The following is a 26,106-nucleotide window of genomic DNA, read 5'->3' on the forward strand; positions in this document are numbered from 1 at the left end:
TTTTAAGATATGCAGTTCTAGTCAGGGAGCATTTCTTGGGTTGAGTGCCAAGCATGTCACTGAAAAGTTGTAGATAACCACTTGCTTGGCTCTCTTGCCAAGCACTGAATAAAGTTTGTCTGTACCTCAGACTTGAGGAACCAGCCAAAAGAAACAGAACAGATTTCCCTCTGTTGGGAACTTTTGGTCTGAGCAATGTAGATGTCCCTGTATGCACAGACCCTATAAAAGAATTAGCTAAACTTCAAACAGCTCTTGTTTGAAATGAGCATTCCTGGAATGACTTTCTTTCTACTGATACGTAGATAAGTCCACCATCACATTGATTCATGAACCTATGTGCTCTCTCTCTCTCTCTCTCTCTCTCTCTCTCTCTCTCTCTCTCTCTCTCTCACACACACACACACACACACACACACACACACACAGAGAGGGGGGGAGGGCTTAACTACTCAGCTAATAAAAGTATTAAAGTGTTCCTAGAGACACTTACTTCCTCTCCTTTCCATATCATTGCCTGATAATTATCAGCCATGAACTAGTGTTCCTTACGCACACATGTATGCAATCTGAACCCACTGTGCTGTTGCCACGAGTACACTCATCATTTTGATGATCATTTTGAACCATTACATTCTTAGAGAATGGAATACAGGCGTGCGCCACTTAACAACTGATTGCTGAACGACAGACCGAATATATGATGGTGGTCAAAGCACAATAGATAATCTTCATGAGGCAATAACGTCACCCAAAGCCTGCCACAGAGTGTCTGTTTACACAACAGAGAGGCTCTTAATGCAAAGTAGCCTGCGCAGCCAGCTAGTGTCTGGCAGGAAGTGCCTGTTTATGCAACAAAGGCAAAAGATTGGACTGAATGTTTACTTAATGACCTAATCACATAACAACAGGGATAGGAGAATGTATCCCGGTCATTAAGTGGCACATACCCATAGCGACTTTGGTGCAAGATTAGGGAAAATTCTCAAGCCACCTCCATCTCACCTGAGGAATTTTGTACAGAGCTAAGATATTTGAAATACGGGAAGAGATCTCAGAATCAAGTCCCCCAATAGTTGCCATTACGTTTTGGGGGATTCCACATCTGTAGTTGGGGACAAACCTCTGTGATTTGAAGAGAAGGTCCAGAGTGGCTCGATAGGTCATCCTTGCTTCAGAGTAACTGTCGTAGATGTGGAATCCAAGAGTGACATTAGGCAAGAGCTCAAGGTTCTCGTTTACCTCGTCGACTGCAAATGCCAAAGCCAGGAGATGCTGGTAGAACTTTGTCACCATACTGCAAAACCAAGTGAATGACTGTTATTTTAGGGGGAAATCCCTTATTTTGCCCAATCTGGGTTTCAAAGATTCAGCTGTCATGCCAAATGTCAAAGCTATAATTCAGCAAAGTCAACCATGAACCAATCTCACTGGAAAGCAAACAAAATCTATTTGCCTTTTGCTGGTCATTGTCACTATAGATAGGGATGAACAAGTATAAACAGAACCCTCACAGAAAGCAAAGCCATGTTCACAAAAGGATAAAACATGTTAGTGAATTGAATTGATGTGACACTGGGAGTTTATGAAAACAAATTCCATGGTGGCTTGGTTTTAAATGGTTTGGTTTGGTTTTAAATAGGAATCAACCTATTCATTTAGCCCCCACCCCAAAGATGTTACCTAATCCATACAGAAAAGTTCTTATATAGGAACTAAATAGAAATGTTAAACACTGGATACTGAGAGAGAGAGAGAGAGAGAGAGAGAGAGAGAGAGAGAGAGAGAGAGAGAGAGAGAGAGGTTCTATTTTTACTGTTGCAAAGATTATGCTGACGCACTTCCCAGTTCTAGCACAGAATTTTTCTCTCATCATCTGTTTCCTCTGTGCTGCCTAGAGAGCTGTCAGTAAAATGAGGGTTAATCTTGAGCATTTTGTTCCCCTGGAATGTGTATGTTGATATATTTGCTTTCAGTCATCCTGCCATTCATTCAAAAAAAATAAAATAAAAAAAATGGCCACACTCCTTTCAAAATTATCTGATGGTTTGCAGTCACATCCCTATCAGAACATTAAACTAAAATAAAACATAAATTTCTACAGATGGGGAGGGCGAAGGAGCATTCCTTACAGAGGAAAATTCTTAATCCATTCTTGAGCAGGATCTTTTATGAAGTAATATCTGGGTAGCATGTAATGGATATGAGATGCAACCCCACCAATGAGAATTTCTCCGGGCTGATACCATTCGTGTGAAATGTGTACAGGATCATTTCCAGTACACTTAATGGTGTACCCTTTGCACACCACTTGATGGTACAGCAGTAGCAGCTGCAACAACAGCAAGAGCAGCCAGTGAGGCTTCCTCATACTTGTTGAAAACTTTCCCCAGGACTGGAATCTGCCACTTCTTTCACATCATTCTTTCTTGAATTGGTCTGTTTTGAACATGCTGGTATCCATGGCAGCTTACTCCACCAATCTTCAAAGGATGGGTGTGCACTTTTCCTTAATCTGAATTGTCTTTGAAAAGGAAGTCTAGAATGCTAGTCAGGAGACAAGGTGATGAAACCTTAGACAAGACAAGTGGGAAAGTGTTCAAAGTGACAGTCTCCTGCCTTTCTGCAAGTTCCTAAGCCTACAACGGCGCACAGGGATATTTAAAAGCATTTCAAGCTTGCCTTCTGATGATCTCATTCCTTGGAGATGACTGGTGCTTTGGCCTGTTGAGTTAATTACAGAGATTGGGATAAGTAAAGGGAAGATAATTGATTGTGCTACACTTTTGCTCTCCTTCTGCCACTGGCAACAAAACCATGGCAACAAAACCATGAAGCAGACAAGTTTGTCAGACATCATGGTAATTTTCTGCTGATCATTAGAAGCAGGGGGGAAAGGAAGCAGGATAGGTCAGAATAACCAAGGCATTACCCCAACACCCGCAATAAAGACACCAGACTTCGGCTTGGATGAAAATGGGCCACTTTATTAAACTTTAACTGCAGCAGGGCAATAACACTGAACATCAATCGTGCGGGGCAATATGGGGGAAACGGTCCTAGCCGTCTGCCTCCCCCTGCGTTCTCATTGGGCGTACTACCTGGCTCGAGGCCCCAGCAGTCAGTTGCCAGCTTAGGTCTGTCAACGCCACCCCCAAAGGGGCAAGGCAGCTGGACTTCAGGCTAGTCGGCCGAGCCACACCATCCTGTCAGTCCAGGCAAGGGGTTTGCCTGCCTGCCTCCTGAAACTGGTCAGGCATCATGGGAGCGGTTCAGACTTACCCCTCACCCTGCTGCCTTGGATAGACACCGAGCCACGTACCTGCCTACCCAGCCCCGCACGTACCCTGCCCACACTGGGAGTGACCAACCCAGATTAACCTAGTAACTGCACCACCCTTTGCCAGTATGAGGTAGGCGAAAAAAACAGCCATCCAAGGTCCATTGAGGACGACTGCAAAAAATTCCTACCCGGCCCTCGAAAGCGACCAGCTAATCCCAGACTGGTTAATAGGGTGGGCGGACAGGGTTGCCAGCCGGGAACAAACTGAGCTCAGCCGGACCGCGCGCTCCAAGCTGGCGCTCAAGTCCCGCCTCCCCAGCCGCAGCATCCAATCACGGCTCAAGACTCAGCCCTGGAGCACGAGGCGGGGAGGGGGCAATCGGCTGCTAACACCTGACTGGCGCTAACAGCTGTTCTTTGTGGATACAGACAAGGTGGCTGGCATGTCTAGGAAATCCCTGGGGCAGAGGCCAACTTAGCCTTTCACTGGAGTATCTGAAATGACCCCTGTGGCTACCTCTGATTGCCAACCCTCAGAGGTCCCTTTCATCCTATCACACAGGCATGGAGAGAGCACTCTGTGCATGAAGTTAGACACATGGGCATCTTGTCAGAGCTTCCAATTTATTTATTTATCAGTTTATAGAGCATATAATATTATTCATATGTATGTTCCGACATTCAGGAAAAGATTCTTTTAAGACTTCATTGTAACCAATAGGAACAACAATTCCTAGATACCTCAGATTGCTGGAACTGAGATGAGTGATGGTTTCTTTCCCTTAAATATACTGTTAAAGCAATGGAACTCTGTGACTGCATGTTTTTATTTGGGTTTATTACTGTATTCTTAAACCACCTAATATGCTTACTATCAGGCGAAAGGGGCTACAGATAGAAAATCTGGATTATAAATTCACTGGAATGTCTAGGAAAACCAATTACAGTTTTAGCGAACAGTCTCTGATAAATATTGGTTGTTTAGGTGATTTTCAGCCCTAAGTAAATCCCCACATGGAGATGCATTTGGAAGGGGCTGCATCTGGGTCAGATCAAATTAAATGTCCAATACTATACCTGGTCAAATTATAAAAGGGTAACGACCACCATTTTGAAAGTCTCCAGTTTCTATTGTCCTCAGATACGAATTTGCTTTTGGAATTACAGGGAAAGGAATATTTCTGGCTTAAAAATCTTATCTCTACCAGGATCAGAGTAGAAATGCCTCTTACAGCCTAACCCTATGCGGCACTTACAGCAACGGAGTTAACTTTATTGTAGCAGTGAAGGCTATTTAATTTAGAACAAATATCCAGGGCCCTAGATAAAGGCTTTGGACATTTGTTCTAAAACTTCACCGTTAGGGTAAAGACAGAACAGACAAAAGAAAATATTTCTTTACTCAGCGTGTGGTTGGTCTGTGGAACTCCTTGCCACAGGATGTGGTGACGGCATCTGGCCTGGATGCCTTTAAAAGGGGATTGGACAAGTTTCTGGAGGAAAAATCCATTACGGGTTACAAGCCATGATGTGCAGGTTGGCAACCTTCAGTCTCGAAAGACTCTGGTATCGCGCTCTGAAAGGTGGTTCTGGAACAGCATCTAGTGTGGCTGAAAAGGCCAATTCGGGAGTGACAATCCCTTCCACACTGGGAGCAAGTGCAGTCTGTCCCTGGTCTGTCTCCCTGGCTATGGGCCTTCCTTCTTTGCCTCTTAGCCTCAGACTGTTGGCCAAGTGTCTCTTCAAACTGGGAAAGGCCATGCTGCACAGCCTGCCTCCAAGCGGGCCACTCAGAGGCCAGGGTTTCCCACTTGTTGAGGTCCACTCCTAAGGCCTTCAGATCCCTCTTTCAGATGTCCTTGTAGCGCAGCTGTGGTCTACCTGTAGGGCACTTTCTTTGCACGAGTTCTCCATAGAGGAGATCCTTTGGGATCTGGCCATCATCCATTCTCACGACATGACCGAGCCAACGCAGGCGTCTCTGCGTCTCTGTGCATGTGCAACCTCCTGATTTTAGAAATGGGCTATGTCAGAATGCCTGATGCAAGGGAGGGTACCAGGATGAGGTCTCTTGTTATCTGGTGTGCTCCCTGGGGCATTTGGTGGGCCGCTGTGAGATACAGGAGCTGGACTAGATGGGCCTATGGCCTGATCCAGTGGGGCTGTTCTTATGTTCACAGCTGATTGACATGAAGGAACAAAGCAAAAATAGCCCAACGGTTTACATTGGTCATCCAAGAAGAACTTTTATTCTACATATATATCCTAATAGTTGCATTTGGTTGGGATGCATGAAGAACAATTATGGCAAGTCCCAAGTTGACATAGTCTTGCTCAAACATTTAACAGATTTGTTAGAAGAAGAGAGCAGAGGAAATGAGAGTGTCTACTGGATATTGGAATGCTTTCTTCTTAATTGCTCTCTTTTGTTGAGATCAGGTCTCAGTGTAATAATGTAACATTTGGGAGCAAAAATGCAGACCAGCAACCCAATACTTGAGGCCAAGATGGAGAAGATCTCCACAGCCACCATGGCTTTCCCTCTTGTGCTCAGGTAGGTTGGCACAAAGGACAGCCACACACTGCAAAAGACCAGCATGCTGAAGGTGATGAACTTGGCTTCATTGAAAGTGTCAGGCAGTTTCCTGGCTAAGAAAGCCACAGTGAAACAAATGACCGCAAGGAAGCCCATGTAGCCCAGGGCACAGTAGAACATAGTGACAGAACCTTCATTACATTCCAGGATCATTTCTTCAGTCAGTGAGTGTGGATCCAGGGATGGGAAAGGGGGAGTAGTGCTCAGCCAAACAGCACAAATACCAACTTGAACAAAGGAGCAGGAGAAGACAATGAGATGTGCCAGTCTTTTCCCCACCCATTTCCGGAAAACATTTCCCGGCTTGGAGGCCATGAAAGCCACCACCACGGTGATGGTTTTGGCCAAAAGAGAAGAAACAGCAGTAGAGAAGATGAGGCCAAAAGCTGTTTGTCGCAGGAGGCAGGTCAGCTTTTGAGGCTCTCCAATGAACATTAATGAGCAGAGAAAGCAAAGGAGGAGGGATATCAGAAGGATATAGGTGAGACTGCAGTTGTTGGCCTTGACGATGGGAGTGTCCCTTTGCTTAATGAAGATTCCCAGCACCAGACCTGAGATGGCAGCAAGGAAAAGAGCCAAGAGAGCTAAAGTCTTGCCCAAGGGTTCTGCTTAAGATAAAAAAGTTGGGGTCTTTGGAAGGCATTCATTTTGGTGCTCATTTGGGTACTGACCTTCTATGCATGGAATGCAGTAATCCATGTCTGGAAAAGGAACAAACACAATTTTAAAGTGGCCACTCTTCTTCTAAGTGGTAGAAGCCACCTTTCCAAGCTAACATACTTGTCTTCTGTACTTCCCAGTTTATTTATAGTAGCAATTATATGTAGTAGCAATGCATTGTGACCTTAAGGAACAGCTGCGTAGAAGCCCAGTCTTATCTGTGACTCGGCTGCCATACAAATACTCGTTTCATACATAGGTCCAAAGTTAGTGTATATGGTGCCTGCTGAATGCCATCATTCGACAGCATATATGGTGCCTGTTAGTGACATCATTAATCAGGAAGTGACATCAGTAAGCAGACAATCACCAGAAATAAGCACTTTCTTCTCACATAGAAACACATTAACTGCAAATAACAGAAGAGAAAATGTGCAAATCTTGTTCATATTTTGAAGATATGAGAGAGTCCAATTATCAAGCTGGGACAGCCCAATTATTATGGGGGCTGAATATATGTCAATCCTATCCCTTGCCCCCCTTATCAATGTAGCCATGCCCTTGGAGTGCAATTTGCATCCTGGGGGGTGGGTGGGTGGGCGCAGGCAGACCTGGAAATCTTCTCTGGGCAAGGGAACATTTTTTCTGTTGCTCAGGAGCAAGCCTCCAATGGGTTTTCTCAGTCCAGCACCACTGATTTCAATGATTTTCAGGTGGACTTGAGAAGGGAGATTGGTGCCTGGAAAGAGGAGAGGGTATGAGTTGCACCACTGTTGCCAATAGCACACCTCTGGAGTGGCATGAGAAAGAGTGCAATGGGGAGATTCTCCTGCAGCCACTAGTTGTTTTTTTTTTTTTTTTTTTTGCTGCTTCCAGATTGGGAAGCCACCGAAATACTAAGAGGCGGCCTCAGCAAGAGCAAGGGGGCAGCAAGGAAGGAGGAGGAAGTAGGAGGTGGGGAATTGCACCATCCTTCCTCCTCCTCCTCACACCTCCCTAGCTTACAATGCCATAGCCACTTCAAATTTTTAAGTGATCCCCTATAAGATTGAAACACTAGGAGGAGGAGGCTGCCATCTTGGCCGAGCTTCACGTGGCACTCCTTCACTTGACACTCCAGCTTGGCACCCAGGGGGAAACACCCCTGCCCCCCACTTGCTACACCACTGCATCGATTACCTTCCTGATTTGACATCATCCCTTCTGCACACGGAGCCCAATCATAGCAGCAAAATTTCTCCCCCTCCTTTGTTTTCCTGCTGGAACCAGGCTGGCATTTGTCATTGCAGAGAGATGAGGGCGGCACCTGTTCTTTCACAAAAGGAGAATGTAACCGTGAGGACGTTTTGAAGGGATTGTGATTATGACAGTGGGTAATAACACCTCACAAATGGTGTGTTTTATGGGGAAAAAAATGTACAATCCTAAGCATAAAGATAAATAGAAAACATTACAATTTCCTATTTTTGCCAGATAAATAGGCCATTGGTTAAGAATGCAGCCCCTCCAGCACTTCATCAAGGCCTGCCATGCAAGAGGTGAGGCAGGGAAAATAGGCATCTGATTGGGGTATCAGACCTGCCTAGGGTTGGATGATGGCGACACTTTTGGCTTGAAAGCCCAAACCTGGCATTCTGATTTCGGGAAGCTTCAGGTCACATGCAATCCACCATTTACTGATGACTCTTTGGGGCCTAATCTTGTCCTTTCCGAAAGATTGGCTGCTGATGAGAATCTTTTTCACTAACCATTAATCTATAAAGTATTTTTTGAGATATTATTTCCCTTAAGAAAATGTTCCAACCTGAATGAAGTCCTCATGCCATTCGATTCTGTCCTCATCAATGACGAATTTAACGCCTGAAGCAGTCTGAGGATCCAGCCGTCCCACCTTGACTCGGACAAAGGAGTCAGTCTCAAAAGTGACCAAGTTTGTGATATCAAATCCAGCTGCTAATTCTCCCTGTTCATTCAACTTCACTTCATCCCCACAACTGTTGTTGAACGAGCGAAGTAATGAGTGGAGCTAAGTGGGAAAATGAAGAGAATCAGCGGATACATAAAGTGTGGCAATATTCCAACTAACAGTCCAATCTTACTGGGATAACTTCCCAGCAGAATCGCATTCCACAGTGCTGGCTGCGGAATTGTGGCAAGTAGCGCACTGTTGGCGGGAAGACCAGACCTTTCTTTGTGTGTTGGTGGGCGTAACGATGGTAAGGCTTCTATAGGAGGGGGTGGAACCAGCAGCAATGATGCTATCCCCTCCAGCAGCAGCTTCCCCACTCCTTTCTCTCCTTGGACGTGTGCCAGAGAAATAGCTAGTGCAGGTCCAAGGAGATCCATTGTGGGGGGTGACATAAGGAGGGGACTTAACTCCCTAACCGCTATGAGGTCTCCCACACTGCCCCCCTTTTGGATACAGCTCATGCCTTTATGGTTTGGCTGTACCACTGGAGAGGGGTGTCATGAATGTGTGCAGTTTAGGCCTAGTAGCATGGCAAAGCCTGAACCAAAGTAACCCAGTAACATAGAAGGGGCTTGCATCGCAGCTGCAGGGAATTTACAACTCAATAGAAGGTGATAAATGTAGCACATCAGTCACCAGAGAGGCGCCCAGGAATCCCCAGTGGGGAGGGGGAGAACTAAGAGAACTAGCATCCAGCCCCACTTTGAGAAGATTCTGTCCCCAAGAGTTCTGATTGGTCAGTTCAAAAAAGTACAGAGTCACATCATCCTGTAGCATGAGAGGTATAAGAAAAGCCCAAAGGGGTGTCTTGCCCTTTGTCTTTGTTCCTTGTCTCTTGGTGAGATAGGTGGTGGGTGCACATCCTGCCCCGCCAGGACCATGTGGCCCATAGGTAACTGGGGCTGAGGAACTACCAAAGAAGCTGACCCAGGTGAGAATTAGAGAATAATAGAGATAGCCAGTTAGCTTTATTATTTTATGCTGATATGTTTCCTAGAAGTTTTTATGCCTCTAGCGTTTGCTGCCTTTTGTAACTTTTTGTAACCCTATGTACTTAATAAAGTAAAAATCCTTTGACCATGTTGGTTCATTGTCTGTTGGAGACAAAGGTTCAGAATCCTGCCTAGCCGTTCAGCAAGCTACCAAAAATCCTCATTGTGGACTAGTAACTTGAGGACTGAGACTTTAAGTAAAGAAAGTGCTCAGTGCCTACAAGGGATATAGTTAAGCCTAGAGGGTCTCGGTGTCCCTGGACTGAGGCACTGGATCTTACAGGGTGGTGGCAGTACTACTGGACAGGGATCTTTGAGGGCTCTAGGGTTCAGAACCAACAACTCTGAGCACCCCAAAACCCTGGGAGTGAGACCTAGTATACGACAAGGGGTAACTAGGATTAAGCTGTTGGTGTGCCCCCCCCCCCCCAGGAGACAACTAGGTTCAGAAAAAATGCTTTCACCATTCATAGTGAACCACACCTAGTATAGGTACCATATTCAGGAAAATTCATGGTTCAGTATAATTATATCAACTGATCACAATAACTTCCAGTTTGTTCCGTTGGGTTGCAATTAATAAAATTGTGCTTCCTTTTCGTTGACACAGGGTAAAAAAATGAATTTGTCAACCAGAACCATTCAAGACACGGGTGTCTCTTTTCTATATGGACTTGATAGACAATGTCATGCTGACCTTTTCACATCACACCATGAATTGTTTATTTTGATTATGGTAGTCTTCCATCGTGAGTGGGAAAACCATTACCTGCCATGGCTCCAGGTTCAATTGGCCTCCAGCCTCTATTGTACCGTGTCTGGAAGAATACATGAGATGCAAGGCATGTGCCGCAGCATAGACGGCATTATAGATACTGTAGCTGTGACCAGTCATGCGCATTTCAAAAAAAGGAGCAGAGAGGCTCTCCAGATCCTCCTCCCCAGTACATGTATTTATGCTCTTTGGTGCTGCATTTCTCTTTGGAAATACACAGCGGAATGCTTGTTCCCAGAAAAACTTGCTAAAACCATTTCTGTTTGCCCCCTGAGGGTCTATATTCTGAAGAAATTCTGTGAATCCAAGAGGCTCATTGGAAGGAATTGTGATGGAAAGAGCACCATGGAATAGGGCATCGTGGAACGGTCGTATTTGCAACAAGGTATAATATGTATTGCTTGTGAAGTCAATTTGTGCCGTTAAAATCCATACTTTCCAGCAGGGATTGTAAATCCAGGATGAATTAGAGGAATCACTGTTCTTAATCCCCATAAAAAAGTAGTCAGTGATATAATGGATACTGTTTCTCCATATAAAACAATTGCATTGGCTGTGCTCTTCAGAAAAGCTGGAAAAAGTTTTGGAATGCTATTGATCAGTTCACCCATATTTAGGCTACCAAATTCATTTATAGTTTTATCAGTGAAAGCTGAACAGATTCCATTCTGGGAGAGCATGGACTCCAAGACCTTCACAAAATGCTCTCCAGCATCATTATCCATGGCGATGAGCCCGACCCATTTCCACCCAAAATGCAGAAGTAACTGGACAATTCCTTGGTACTGAAGGGCTTCATTGGAGACCAGCCGATAAATGAAATGGATTTTATCCATCTTTACTCCTTCAAGTGCTCCATATGAAAACTTAAAGCAAAGATGGGGTTACATTTCAGAGAAGAAACAGGACTTTGAAAGCTCTCTGCAGCTCGTATATTATTTTTTATATATTTCTGTAATTATCTTAATTTTCATTTCACATTTTAGTTGACAACAATCTTGATGGCTGCTTATATTCATATTGCAGTGGCTCTCAAACTTCTAGAACAGGGACCCAGTTTTTAGAATGTCAGGACCCACCGGAATTGGGATCATGACCTGAAGTGACATCATCAAGCAGGAAAATTTTTATCAACCCTAGGCTTAATCCTATTCCCACTTACCCAGAAGTAAGTCCCATTTACTATCCTTGTTAAAAGCATATACATAGTAGCCTGTTAAAAATGCAGATCTATAACGTGTACCCAAATGCAGTCACATACCATGGTAGCATCAAGTCTAATATGTTAAAAATAACATACTGAAATGAATGGGGACCTTGAAATGGGAACCTTGAAACTGTGCGACACACAGTGTGAGAAACCCTGTATTGCATTCCAAGCTATCAAAAATCATTGAAAACAATGAAAAATGAAAGAAAGACAAATCTCCCCAATCTCCCCAATGTCTGAGCAATGTAGATGTCCCTGTATGCACACACCCTATAAAAGATTCAGTTAAACTTCAAACAGCTCTTGTTTGAAATGAGCATTCCTGGAATGGCTTTCTTTCTACTGATACGTAGATAAGTCCACCATCACATTGATTCATGAACCTATGTGCTCTCTCTCTCTCTCTCTCTCTCACACACACACACACACACACACACACACACACACACGTACACACACAGAGGGGGCTTAACTACTGTGTTAATAAAAGTATTAAAGTGTTCCTAGAGACACTTACTTCCACTCCTTTCCATATCATTGCCTGATAATTATCAGCCATGAACTAGTGTTCCTTACACACACATGCATGCAATCTCAACCCACTGTGCTGTTGCCACGAGTACACTCATTTACACCCTGATCATTTTGAACCATTACATTCTTAGAGATTGGAATACAGGTATGCGCTACTTAACAACTGATTGCTGAACTATAGACTGAATATATGATGGTGGTCAAAGCACAACAGATGCTCTTAATGAGACAATCACATCACCCAAAGCCTGCCACAAAGTGTCTGTTTACACAACAGAGAGGCTCTTAATGCAAAGAAAAGGCAATCTATCTCCAGTAGCCTGTGCAACCAGCTAGTGTCTGGCAGGGAGTGCCTGTTTATGCAACAAAGGTAAAAGATTGGACTGAATGTTTACTTAGGGCAGGAGGTCTGGTCTAGAGGGTAGAGCCTCCGTCTGCCTGAAGATAACATCCACAAGGTCGCCAGTTCGAGGCCACCGGCACCGTGCAACCTTGGAGCAGCTGACAAGCTGAAGCAGAGCAATTCCATCTGCTCGGAGCGTGGGAGGATGGAGGCCAGAATGTGAAGCCAGATCGGAATGAAACACCTTGAATGTAGTAGTTCTTGAAAGAAAGAACCTTCTTTGAAATTGTAAAAATCCCTGTTTAAATAGGGATTTAGATAAAGCCTGCCTATGTAAACCGCCTTGTATAAAGTCTTGAATAAAGACCAAGAAAGGCGGTATATAAATACCTGTTGTTGTTGTTGTTGTTGTTGTTATTATTATTATTATTATTATTATTATTATTATTATTATTATTATTTACTTAATGACCTAATTGCATAACAACAAGGATAGGAGAAGGTATCCTGGTAATTAAGTGGCAAACACCCATAGTGACTTTGGTGCAAGATTAGGGAAAATCCTCAAGCCACCTCCATCTCACCTGTGGAATTTTGTACAGAGCTAAGATATTTGAAATATGGGAAGAGATCTCAGAATCAAGTCCCCCAATAGTTGCCATTACGTTTGGGGGGTTCCACATCTGTAGTTGGGGACAAACCTCTGTGATTTGAAGAGAAGGTCCAGAGTGGCTCGGTAGGTCATCCTCGCATCAGAGTAACTGTCGTAGATGTGGAATCCAAGAGTGACATTAGGCAAGATCTCAAGGTTCTCATTTACCTCGTCGAGTGCAAATGCCAAGGCTAGGAGATGCTGGTAGAACTTTGTCACCATACTGCAAAGCCAATTGAATGACTGTTATTTTAGGGGAAAATCACTTATTTTGCCCAATCTGGGTCTCAAAGATTCAGCTGTCATGCCAAATGTCAAAGGTATAATTCAGCAAAGTCAACCATGAACCAATCTCACTGGAAAGCAAACAAAATCTGTTTGCCTTTTGCTGGTCATTGTCACTATAGATAGGGATGAACAAGTATAAACAGAACCCTCACAGAAAGCAAAGCCATGTTCACAAAAGGATAAAACATGTTAGTGAATTTAACTGATGTGACACTGGGGATTTATGAAAACAAATTCCATGGTGGCTAGGTTTTAAATGGTTTGGTTTAAAATAGAAGTCAACCTATTCATTTAGCCCCCACCCCAAAGATGTGACCCAATCCATATAGAAAAGTGTATGATTTCTTATATAGGAACTAAATAGAAATGTTAAACACTGGATACTGAGAGAGAGAGAGAGAGAGGTTCTATTTTTACTGTTGCAAAGATTATGCTGACGCACTTCCCAGTTCTAGCACAGAAGTTTTCTCTCATCATCTGTTTCCTCTGTGCTGCCTAGAGAGCTGTCAGTAAAATGAGGGTTAATCTTGGACGTTTTGTTCCCCTGGAATGTGTATGTTGATATATTTCATTTGCTTTCAGTCATCCTGGCATTCATTAAAAAAAATAAAAAAATGGTCACACTCCTTTCAAAATTATCAGATGGTTTGCAGTCATATCCCTATCAGAACATTAAACTAAAATAAAACATGAATTTCTACAGATGGGGGAGTGCAAAGGAGCATTTCATACAAGGGAAAATCCTTAATCCATTCTTGAGCAGGATCTTTTATGAAGTAATATTTGGGTAGCACGTAATGGATATGAGATGCACACCACCAATGAGAATCTCTCCGGGCTGATACCATTCGTGTGAAATGTGTACAGGATCATTTCCAGTACGCTTAATGGTGTACACTTTGCACACCACTTTATGGTACAGCAGTATCAGCTGCAGCAACAGCAAGAGCAGCCAGTGAGGCTTCCTCATACTTCCTCAATACTCATACTTCCTCATACTTCCTCAACAGTAATAGAGGCCCAGCAGAGGTGTATACCGCAAAGAAAGAAGGGTTCCACTAAATCCAGGAGAGTGCCCGCATGGCTAACCAGCCAAGTTAGAGAGGCTGTGAAGGGCAAGGAAGCTTCCTTCTGTAAATGGAAGTCTTGCCCTAATGAAGAGAATAAAAAGGAACATAAACTGTGGCAAAAGAAATGTAAGAAGGTGATAGGGGAGGCCAAGCGAGACTATGAGGAACGCATGGCCGGCAACATTAAGGGGAATAATAAAAGCTTCTTCAAATATGTTAGAAGCAGGAAACCCGCCAGAGAAGCGGTTGGCCCTCTGGATGGTGAGGGAGGGAAAGGGGAGATAAAAGGAGACTTAGAGATGGCAGAGAAATTAAATGAGTTCTTTGCATCTGTCTTCACGGCAGAAGACCTCGGGCAGATACCGCTACCCGAACGGCCCCTCCTAACCGAGGAGTTAAGTCAGATAGAGGTTAAAAGAGAAGATGTTTCAGACCTCATTGATAAATTAAAGATCAATAAGTCACCGGGCCCTGATGGCATACACCCGAGGGTTATTAAGGAATTGAAGAATGAAGTTGCAGATCTCTTGACTAAGGTATGCAACTTGTCCCTCAAAACGGCCACGGTGCCAGAAGATTGGAGGATAGCAAATGTCACGCCTATTTTTAAAAAGGGAAAGAGGGGGGACCCGGGAAACTATAGGCCGGTCAGCCTAACATCCATACCGGGTAAGATGGTGGAATGCCTCATCAAAGATAGGATCTCAAAACACATAGACGAACAGGCCTTGCTGAGGGAGAGTCAGCATGGCTTCTGTAAGGGTAAGTCTTGCCTCACAAACCTTATAGAATTCTTTGAAAAGGTCAACAGGCATGTGGATGCGGGAGAACCCGTGGACATTATATATCTGGACTTTCAGAAGGCGTTTGACACGGTCCCTCACCAAAGGCTACTGAAAAAACTCCACAGTCAGGGAATTAGAGGACAGGTCCTCTCGTGGATTGAGAACTGGTTGGAGGCCAGGAAGCAGAGAGTGGGTGTCAATGGGCAATTTTCACAATGGAGAGAGGTGAAAAGCAGTGTGCCCCAAGGATCTGTCCTGGGACCGGTGCTTTTCAACCTCTTCATAAATGACCTGGAGACAGGGTTGAGCAGTGAAGTGGCAAAGTTTGCAGACGACACCAAACTTTTCCGAGTGGTAAAGACCAGAGGTGATTGTGAGGAGCTCCAGAAGGATCTCTCCAGACTGGCAGAATGGGCAGCAAAATGGCAGATGCGCTTCAATGTCAGTAAGTGTAAAGTCATGCACATTGGGGCAAAAAATCAAAACTTTAGATATAGGCTGATGGGTTCTGAGCTGTCTGTGACAGATCAGGAGAGAGATCTTGGGGTGGTGGTGGACAGGTCGATGAAAGTGTCGACCCAATGTGCGGCGGCAGTGAAGAAGGCCAATTCTATGCTTGGGATCATTAGGAAGGGTATTGAGAACAAAACGGTTAGTATTATAATGCCGTTGTACAAATCGATGGTAAGGCCACACCTGGAGTATTGTGTCCAGTTCTGGTCGCCACATCTCAAAAAAGACATAGTGGAAATGGAAAAGGTGCAAAAGAGAGCGACTAAGATGATTATGGGGCTGGGGCACCTTCCTTATGAGGAAAGGCTACGGCGTTTGGGCCTCTTCAGCCTAGAAAAGAGACGCTTGAGGGGGGACATGATTGAGACATACAAAATTATGCAGGGGATGGACAGAGTGGATAGGGAGATGCTCTTTACACTCTCACATAATACCAGAACCAGGGGACATCCACTAAAATTGAGCGTTGGGCGGGTTAGGACAGACAAAAGAAAATATTTCTTTACTCAGCGCGTGGTCGGTCTGTGGAACTCCTTGCCACATGATGTGGTGCTGGCGTCTAGCCTAGACGCCTTTAAAAGGGGATTGGACGAGTTTCTGGAGGAAAAATCCATTATGGGGTACAAGCCATGATGTGTATGCGCAACCTCCTGATTTTAGGAATGGGTTAAGTCAGAATGCCAGATGTAGGGGAGAGCACCAGGATGAGGTCTCTTGTTATCTGGTGTGCTCCCTGGGGCATTTGGTGGGCCGCTGTGAGATACAGGAAGCTGGACTAGATGGGCCTATGGCCTGATCCAGTGGGGCTGTTCTTATGTTCTTATGTTCTTATTGTTGAAAACTTTCCCCAGGACTGGAATCTGCCACTTCTTTCACATCATTCTTTCTTGAATTGGTCTGTTTTGAACATGCTGGTATCCACGGCACCTTACTCCACCAATCTTCCAAGGGTGGGTGTGCACTTTATCCTTAATCTGAATTGTCTTTGAAAAGGAAGTCTAGAATGCTAGTCAGGAGACAAGGTGATGAAACCTTAGACAAGGCAAGTGGGAAAGTGTTCAAAGTGACAGTCTCCTGCCTTTCTGCAAGTTCCTAAGCCTACAAAGGCGCACAGAGATATTTAAAAGCATTTCAAGCTTGCCTTCTGATGATCTCATTCCTTGGAGATAACTGGTGCTTTGGCCAGTTGAGTTAATTACAGTGATTGGGATAAGTAAAGGGAAGATAATTGATTGTGCTACACTTTTGCTCTCCCTCTGGCATTGGGCAACAAAACCATGAAGCAGAGAAGTTTGTCTGACATCATGGTAATTTTCTAGTGATCAATAGAAGCAGGGGGAAAGGAAGCAGGATAGGTCAGAATAACCAAGACATTCTTCGTGGATAAAGACAAGGTGGCAGGCGTGTCTAGCAAATCCCTGGGGCAGAGGCCACCTCAGCCTTTCACTGGAGTATCTGAAATGACCCCTGTGGCTACCTCTGATTGCCAACCCTCAGAGGTCCCTTTCATCCTATCACACAGGCATGGAGAGAGCACTCTGTGCATGAAGTTAGACATGTGGGCATCTTGTCAGAGCTTCCAATTTTTTTATTTATCAGTTTATAGAGCATATAACATTGATCATATGTATGATCCAACATTCAGGAAAAGATTCTTTTAAGACTTGTTTGTAACCAATAGGAACAACCAATCCTAGATACCTCAGATTGCTGGAACTTAGATGAGAGATGGTTTCTTTCCCTTAAATATACTGTTAAAGCAATGGAACTCTGTGACTGCATGTTTTTATTTGGGTTCATTACTGTATTCTTAAACCACCTAATATGCTTACTATAGGGGCTATAGATAAAAAATCTGGATTATAAATTCATTGGAATGTCTAGGAAAACCGATTACAGTTTTAGCGAACAGTCTCTCGTGAATATTGGTTGTTTAGGTGATTTTCAGCCCTAAGTAAATCCCCACATGGAGATGCATTTGGAAGGGGCTGCATCTGGGTCAGATCAAATTAAATGCCAAATACTATACCTGGTCAAATTATAAAAGGATAACGACCACCATTTTGAAAGTCTCCAGTTTCTGTTGTCCTCAGATACGAATTGGCTTTTGGAATTACAGGGAAAGGAATATTTCTGGCTTAAAAATCTTATCTCTACCAGGATCAGAGTAGAACTGCCTCTTACAGCCTAACCCTATGGGTTACTTACAGCAATGGAGTTAACTTTATTGTAGCAGTGAAGGCTATTTAACTTAGAACAAATATCCAGGACCCTAGATAAAGGCTTTGGACATTTGTTCTAAAACTTCACAGTTAGGGGAAAGATAGAACAGACAAAAGAAAATAGTTCTTTACTCAGCGTGTGGTTGGTCTGTGGAACTCCTTGATACAGGATGTAGTGATGGCATCTGGCCTGGATGCCTTTAAAAAGGGATTGGACAAGTTTCTGGAGGAAAAATCTGTTACGGGTTACAAGCCATGATGTGCATGTGCAACCTCCTGATTTTAGAAATGGGCTATGTCAGAATGCCTGATGCAAGGGAGGGCACCAGGATGAGGTCTATTGTTATCTGCTGTGCTCCCTGGGGCATTTGGTGGGCTGCTATGAGATACAGGAAGTTGGACTAGATGGGCCTATGGCCTGATCCAGTGGGGCTGTTTTTATGTTCTTATGTTCACAGCTGATTGACATGAAGGAACAAAGCAAAAACAGCCCAACAGTTTACATTGGTCATTCAAGAAGAATTTTTATTCTACATATATATATATATCATAATAATTGCATTTGGTTGGGATGCATGAAGAACAATTATGGCAAGTCCCAAGTTGACATAGTCTTGCTCAAACATTTAACAGATTTGTTAGAAGAAGAGAGCAGAGGAAATGAGAGTGTCTACTGGATATTGGAATGCTTTCTTCTTAATTGCTCTCTTTTGTTGAGATCAGGTCTCAGTACAATAATGTAACATTTGGGAGAAAAAATGCAGACCAGCAACCCAGCACTAGAGGTCAAGATGGAGAAGATCTCCACAGCCACCATGGCTTTCCCTCTTGTGCTCAGGTAGGTTGGCACAAAGGACAGCCACACACTGCAAAAGACCAGCATGCTGAAGGTGATGAACTTGGCTTCATTGAAAGTGTCTGGCAGTTTCCTGGCTAAGAAAGCCACAGTGAAACAAATGACCGCAAGGAAGCCCATGTAGCCCAGGGCACAGTAGAACATAGTGACAGAACCTTCATTACATTCCAGGATCATTTCTTCAGACAGTGAGTGTGGATCCAGGGATGGGAAAGGGGGAGTAGTGCTCAGCCAAACAGCACAAATACCAACTTGAACAAAGGAGCAGGAGAAGACAATGAGATGTGCCAGTCTTTTGCCCACCCATTTCCGGAAAGCATTGCCTGGTTTGGAGGCCATGAAAGCCACCACCACGGTGATGGTTTTGGCCAAAAGAGAAGAAACAGCAGTAGAGAAGATGAGGCAAAAAGCTGTTTGTCGCAGGAGGCAGGTCACCTTTTGAGGCTCTCCAATGAACAGCAACGAGCAGAGGAAGCAAAGGAGAAGGGAGGTGAGAAGAGCATAGGTGAGGCTGCGGTTGTTGGCCTTGACGATGGGAGTGTCCCTCTGCTTGATGAAGGTTGCAAGCACCAGAGCTGTGACTGCAGCAAGGAAGAGAGCCGAGACTGCTAAAGCCAGGCCCAAGGGTTCTGCATAGGATAAAAAGGTTGGAGTCTTTGGAAGGCATCCATTTTGGTGCTCGTTTGGGTAGTGACCTTCTATGCATGGAATACAGTAATCCATGTCTGGAAAAGGAACAAACACAATTTTAAAGTGGCCACTCTTCTTCTAAGTGGTAGAAGCCACCTTTCCAAGCTAACATACTTGTCTTCTGTACTTCCAAGTTTATTTACAGTAGCAATTATATGTAGTAGCAATGCATTGTGACCTTAAGGAACAGCTGCGTAGCAGCCCAGTCTTATCTGTGACTGGGCTGCCATACAAATACTCGTTTCATACATAGGTCCAAAGTTAGCGTATATGGTGCCTGCTGAATGCCGTCATTCGACAGCATATATGGTGCCTGTTAGTGACATCATTAAGCAGGAAGTGACATCATTCAGCAGTCAATCACCAGAAATAAGCACTTTCTTCTCACATAGAAACACATTAACTGCAAATAACAGAAGAGAAAATGTGCAAATCTTGTTCATATTTTGAAGATATGAGAGAGTCCAATTATCAAGCTGGGACAGCCCAATTATTATGGGGACTGAATATATGTCAATCCTATCCCTTGCCCCCCTTATCAATGTAGCCATGCCATTGGAGTGCAAGTTGCATCCTGGGGAGGTGGGTGCAGGCAGACCTGGAAGTCTTCTCTGGGCAAGGGAACATTTTTTCTCTTGCTCAGGAGCAAGCCTCCAATGGGTTTTCTCAGTCCAGCACCACTGATTTCAATGATTTTCAAGTGGATCAAGTGGATTTTCAAGTGATTTTCAAGGCAGATCAGTGCCTGGAAGGAGGAGAGGGTATAAGTTGCACCACTGCTGCCATTACCACACCTTTTGAGTGACATGGGAAAGAGTGCAATGGGGAGATTCTCCTGCAGCCACTAGTTGTTTTTTTTTTTTTTTTTTTTTGCTGCTTCCAGATTGTGAAGCCACCGAAATAATAAGAGGCGGCCTCAGCAAGAGCAAGGGGGCAGCAAGGAAGGAGGACAAAATGGGAGGTTGGGAAATTGCACTATCCTTCCTCCTCCTCCTCACACCTCTCTAGCTTACAATGCCAGAGCCTCTTCAAATTTTTAAGTGAACCCCTATAAGATTGAAACACTAGGAGGAGAAGGCTGCTATCTTGGCTGAGCTTCACGTGGCACTCCTTCACTTGACACTCCAGCTTGGCACCCAGGGGGAAACACCCCTGCCCCCCACTTGCTACACCACTGCATCTGTTACCTTCCTGGTTTGACATCATCCCTTCTGCACACGGAGCACAATCATAGCAGCAAAATTTCTCCCCCTCCTTTGTTTTCCTGCTGGAACCAGGCTGGCATTTCTCATTGCAGAGAGATGAGGGCGGCACCTGTTCTTTCACAAAAGGAGAATGTAACCGTGAGGATGTTTTGAAGGGATTGCGATTATGATAGTGGGTAATAACACCTCACAAATGATGTGTTTTATGGGGAAAAAATGTACAATCCTAAGCATAAAGATAAATAGAAGACATTACAATTTCCTATTTTTGCCAGATAAATAGGCCATCTGGTTAAGAATGCAGCCCTCCAGCACTTCATCAAGGCCTGCCATGCAAGAGGTGAGGCAGGGAAAAGAGGCATCTGATTGGGGCATCAGGTCTGCCTAGGGTTGGATGATGACGACGCCTTTGGCTTGAAAGCCCAAACCTGGCATTCTGATTCCGGGAAGCTTCAGGCCACATGCAATCCACCATTTGCTGATGACTCTTTGGGGCCTAATCTTGTGCTTTCCGAAAGATTGGCTGCTGATGGGAATCTTTTTCACTAACCATTAGTCTATAAAGTATTTTTTGAGATATTATTTCCCTTAAGAAAATGTTCCAACCTGAATGAAGTCCTCATGCCATTCGATTCTGTCCTCATCAATGATGAATTTAATGCCTGAAGCAGTCTGAGGATCCAGCCGTCCCACCTTGACTCGGACAAAGGAGTCATTCTCAAAAGTGACCAAGTTTGTGATATCAAATCCAGCTGCTACTTCTCCCTGTTCATTCAACTTCACTTCATCCCCACAACTGTTGTTGAACGAGCGAAGAAATGAGTGGAGCTAAGCGGGAAAATGAAGAGAATCAACGGATTTATAGTGTGGCAATATTCCAACTAACAGCCCAATCTTACTGGGATGACTTCCCAGCAGAATCGCATTCCACAGTGCTGGCTGCGGAATTGTGGCAAGTAGCGCACTGTTGGCGGGAAGACCAGACCTCTCTGTGTGTGGTGGTGGGCGTAACGATGGTGAGGCTTCTATATGAGGGGGTGGAACCAGCAGCAATGATGCTATCCCCTCCAGCAGCAGCTTCCCCACTGCTTTCTCTCCTTGGACGTGTGCCAGAGAAATAGCTAGTGCAGGTCCGAGGAGATCCATTATGGGGGGTGACAGAAGGAGGGGACTTAACTCCCGAACCCCTATGAAGTCTCCCACACTGCTCCCCTGCTGGATAAAGCTCATGCCTCTATGGTTTGGCTGTACCACTGGAGAGGGGTAAATAGGATTTAGCTGTTGCTGTGCCCCCCCCCCCCCAGGAGACAACAAGGTTCAGAAAAAATGTTTTCACCATTCATAGTGAACCACACCTAGTATAGGTACCATATTCAGGAAAATTCATGGTTCAGTATAATTATATCAATTGATCACAATAACTTCCAGTTTGGTTGCAATTAATAAAATCTTGCTTCCTTTTCATTGACACAGGGTAAAAAAATGAATTTGTCAACCAGTACCATTCAAGACACGGGTGTCTCTTTTTTATATGGACTTGATAGACAATGGCATGCTGACCTTTTACATCACACCATGAATTGTTTATTTCGATTATGGTAGTCTTCCATCGTGAGTGGGAAAACCATTACCTGCCATGGCTCCAGGTTCAGTTGGCCTCCAGCCTCTATTGTACCGTGTCTGGAAGAATACATGAGATGCAAGGCATGTGCCGCAGCATAGACGGCATTATAGATACTGTAGCTGTGACCAGTCATGCGCATTTCAAAAAAAGGAGCAGAGAGGCTCTCCAGATCCTCCTCCCCAGTACATGTATTTATGCTCTTTGGTGCTGCATTTCTCTTTGGAAATACACAGCGGAATGCTTGTTCCCAGAAAAGCTTGCTAAAACCATTTCTGTTTGCCTCCAGAGGGCCCATATCCTGAAGAAATTCTGTGAATCCCAGAGGCTCATTGGAAGGAATTGTGATGGAAAGAGCACCATGGAACAGAGCATCACGGAACGGTCGTATTTGCAACAAGGTATAATATGTATTGCTTGTGAAGTCAATTTGTGCCGTTAAAATCCACACTTTTCCAGCAGGGATTGTTAATCCAGGATGAATTAGAGGAATCACTGTTCTTAATCCCCATAAAAAAGTAGTCAGTGATATAATGGATACTGTTTCTCCATATAAAACAATTGCATTGGCTGTGCTCTTCAGAAAAGCTGGGAAAAATTTTGGAATGCTATTGATCAGTTCACCCATATTTAGGCTACCAAATTCATTTATAGTTTTATCAGTGAAAGCTGAACAGATTCCATTCTGGGAGAGCATGGACTCCAAGACCTTCACAAAATGCTCTCCAGCATCATTATCCATGGCGATGAGCCCAACCCATTTCCACCCAAAATGCAGAAGTAACTGGATAATTCCTTGGTACTGAAGGGCTTCATTGGGGACCATCCGATAAAAGGAAGTGGAATGAATTTTATCCATCTTTACTCCTTCAAATGCTCCATATGAAAACTTAAAGCAAAGATGAGGTTACATTTCAGAGAAGAAACAGGACTTTGAAAGCTCTCTGCAGCTCGTATATTATTTTTTATATATTTCTGTAATTATCTTAATTTTCATCTCACATTTTAGTTCACAACAATGTTGATGGCTGCTTATATTCATATTGCAGTGGTTCTCAAACGTCTAGCTCAGGGACCCAGTTTTTAGAATGTCAGGACCCACCAGAAGTGGTATCATGACCTGAATTGACATCATCAAGCAGGAAAATTTTTATCAACCCTAGGCTGCAATCCTATTCCCCCTTACCCAGGAGTAAGTCCCATTTACTATCCTTGTTAAAAGCATATACATAGTAGCCTGTTAAAAATGCAGCTCTATAACGTGTACCCAAATGCAGTCACATACCATGGTAGCATCAAGTCTAATAAAAATAACATACTGAAATGAATTGGGACCCGCTTGAAACTGGCTCGCGACTCACCTAGTGGGTCCCAACCCACAGTGTGAGAAACACTGTATTGCATTCCAAGCTATCAAAAATTATTGAAAACAATGAAAAATGAAAGAAAGACAAATCTCCCCAATCTCCCCAATGTCTGAGCTATGTAGATGACCCTGTCTGCACACACCCTATAAAAAAATTAGCTAAACTTCAAACAGCTCTTGTCTGAAATGAGCATTCCTGGATTGACTTTCTTTCTACTGATTTGTAGATCAGTCCACCATCACATTGATTCATGAACCTATGTGCTCTCTCTCTCTCTCACACACACACACACACACCCACACACACACACATGCACACACACGGGGGCGGGGGCTTAACTACTGTGTTAATAAAAGTATTAAAGTGTTCCTAGAGACACTTACTTCCACTCCTTTCCATATCATTGCCTGATAATTATCAGCCATGAACTAGTGTTCCTTACACACACATGCATGCAATCTCAACCCGCTGTGCTGTTGCCACGAGTACACTCATTTACACCCTGATCATTTTGAACCATTACATTCTTAGAGATTGGAATACAGGCGTGCGCCACTTAACAACTTATTGCTGAACGACAGACCGAATATATGATGGTGGTCAAAGCACAACAGATGCTCTTAATGAGACAATCACATCGCCCAAAGCCTGCCACAGAGTGTCTGTCTACACAACAGAAAGGCTCTTAATGCAAGGAAAAGGCAATCTATCTCCAATAGCCTGTGCAACCAGCTAGTCTGGCAGGGAGTGCCTGTTTATGCAACAATGGCAAAGGATTGGACTGAATGTTTACTTAATGACCTAATCGCATAACAACAGGGATAGGAGAATGTATCTCGGTCATTAAGTGGCACACACCCATAGTGACTTTGGTGCAAGATTAAGGAAAATCCTCAAGCCACCTCCGTCTCACCTGAGGAATTTTGTACAGAGCTAAGATATTTGAAATACGGGAAGAGATCTCAAAATCAAGTCCCCCAATAGTTGCCATTACGTTTTGGGGGGTTCCACATCTGTAGTTGGGGACAAACCTCTGTGATTTGAAGAGAAGGTCCAGAGTGGCTCGGTAGGTCATCCTCGCATCAGAGTAACTGTCGTAGATGTGGAATCCAAGAGTGACATTAGGCAAGATCTCAAGGTTCTCATTTACCTCGTCGACTGCAAATGCCAAAGCCAGGAGATGCTGGTAGAACTTTGTCACCATACTGCAAAACCAAGTGAATGACTGTTATTTTAGGGGAAAATCACTTATTTTGCCCAATCTGGGTCTCAAAGATTCAGCTGTCATGCCAAATGTCAAAGCTATAATTCAGCAAAGTCAACCATAAACCAATCTCACTGGAAAGCAAACAAAATCTGTTTGCCTTTTGCTGGTCATTGTCACTATAGATAGGGATGAACAAGTATAAACAGAACCTTCACAGAAAGCAAAGCCGTGTTCACAAAAGGATAAAACATGTTAGTGAATTTATCTGATGTAACACTGGGAATTTATGAAAACAAATTCCATGGTGGCTAGGTTTTAAATGGTTTGGTTTAAAATAGGAGTCAACCTGTTCATTTAGCCCCCACCCTAAAGATGTGACCCAATCCATATAGAAAATATAGAAAAGTGTATGGAAAGAGAGAGAGAGAGAGAGAGAGAGAGAGAGGTTCTATTTTTACTGTTGCAAAGATTATGCTGACGCACTTCTCAGTTCTAGCACAGAAGTTTTCTCTCAACATGTTTCCTCTGTGCTGCCTAGAGAGCTGTCAGTAAAATGAGGGTTAATCTTGGGCATTTTGTTCCCCTGGAATTTGTATGTTGATATATTTCATTTGCTTTCAGCCATCCTGCCATTCATTCAAAAAATAAAAAAAATAAAAAAATGACCACACTCCTTTCAAAATTATCTGATGGTTTGCAGTCACATCCCTATCAGAACATTAAACTAAAATAAAACATGAATTTCTATAGATGGGGGAAGGTGAAGGAGCATTCCTTACAGGGGAAAATCCTTAATCCATTCTTGAGTAGGATCTTTTATGAAGTGATATTTGGGTAGCGCGTAATGGATATGAGATGCAACCCCACCAATGAGAATTTCTCCGGGCTGATACCACTCTTGTAAAATGTGTACAGGATCATTTCCAGTACACGTAATGTTGTACCCTTTGCACACCACTTTATGGTACAGCAGTAGCAGCTGCAACAACAGCAAGATCAGAAGTGGCTTCCTCATACTTGTTGAAAATTTTCCCCAGGTCTGGAATCTGCCACTTCTTTCACATCATTCTTTCTTGAATTGGTCTGTATTGAACATGCTGGTATCCACGGCACCTTACTCCACCAATCTTCCAAGGATGGGTGTGCACTTTATCCTTAATCTGAATTGTCTTTGAAAAGGAAGTCTAGAATGCTAGTCAGGAGACAAGTTGATGAAACCTTAGACAAGGCAAGTGGGAAAGTGTTCAAAGTGACAGTCTCCTGCCTTT

General features: G+C 43.8%; 1 protein-coding gene and 1 pseudogene across 1 annotated transcript; both read right to left on the reverse strand.

Moving 5' to 3' along the window:
* Nucleotides 1-5,669: 5,669 nt before the first annotated feature.
* Nucleotides 5,670-11,111, reverse strand: LOC136653674 (vomeronasal type-2 receptor 26-like; annotated as a pseudogene).
* Nucleotides 11,112-18,562: 7,451 nt separating this feature from the next.
* LOC136653675 (vomeronasal type-2 receptor 26-like) lies at nt 18,563-23,090 on the reverse strand. Its single transcript, XM_066630559.1, has 4 exons — nt 22,275-23,090; nt 21,250-21,471; nt 20,626-20,752; nt 18,563-19,473 (listed from the first exon to the last, which is right to left on the reverse strand). The coding sequence occupies exons 1-4, from the start codon at nt 23,088-23,090 to the stop codon at nt 18,563-18,565; spliced, it is 2,076 nt and encodes a 691-aa protein (XP_066486656.1).
* Between the last annotated feature and the right edge of the window lie 3,016 nt (nt 23,091-26,106).

This window comes from Tiliqua scincoides, chromosome 5, assembly GCF_035046505.1.
Source record: "Tiliqua scincoides isolate rTilSci1 chromosome 5, rTilSci1.hap2, whole genome shotgun sequence".
NCBI classification, from domain to species: domain Eukaryota; kingdom Metazoa; phylum Chordata; class Lepidosauria; order Squamata; family Scincidae; genus Tiliqua; species Tiliqua scincoides.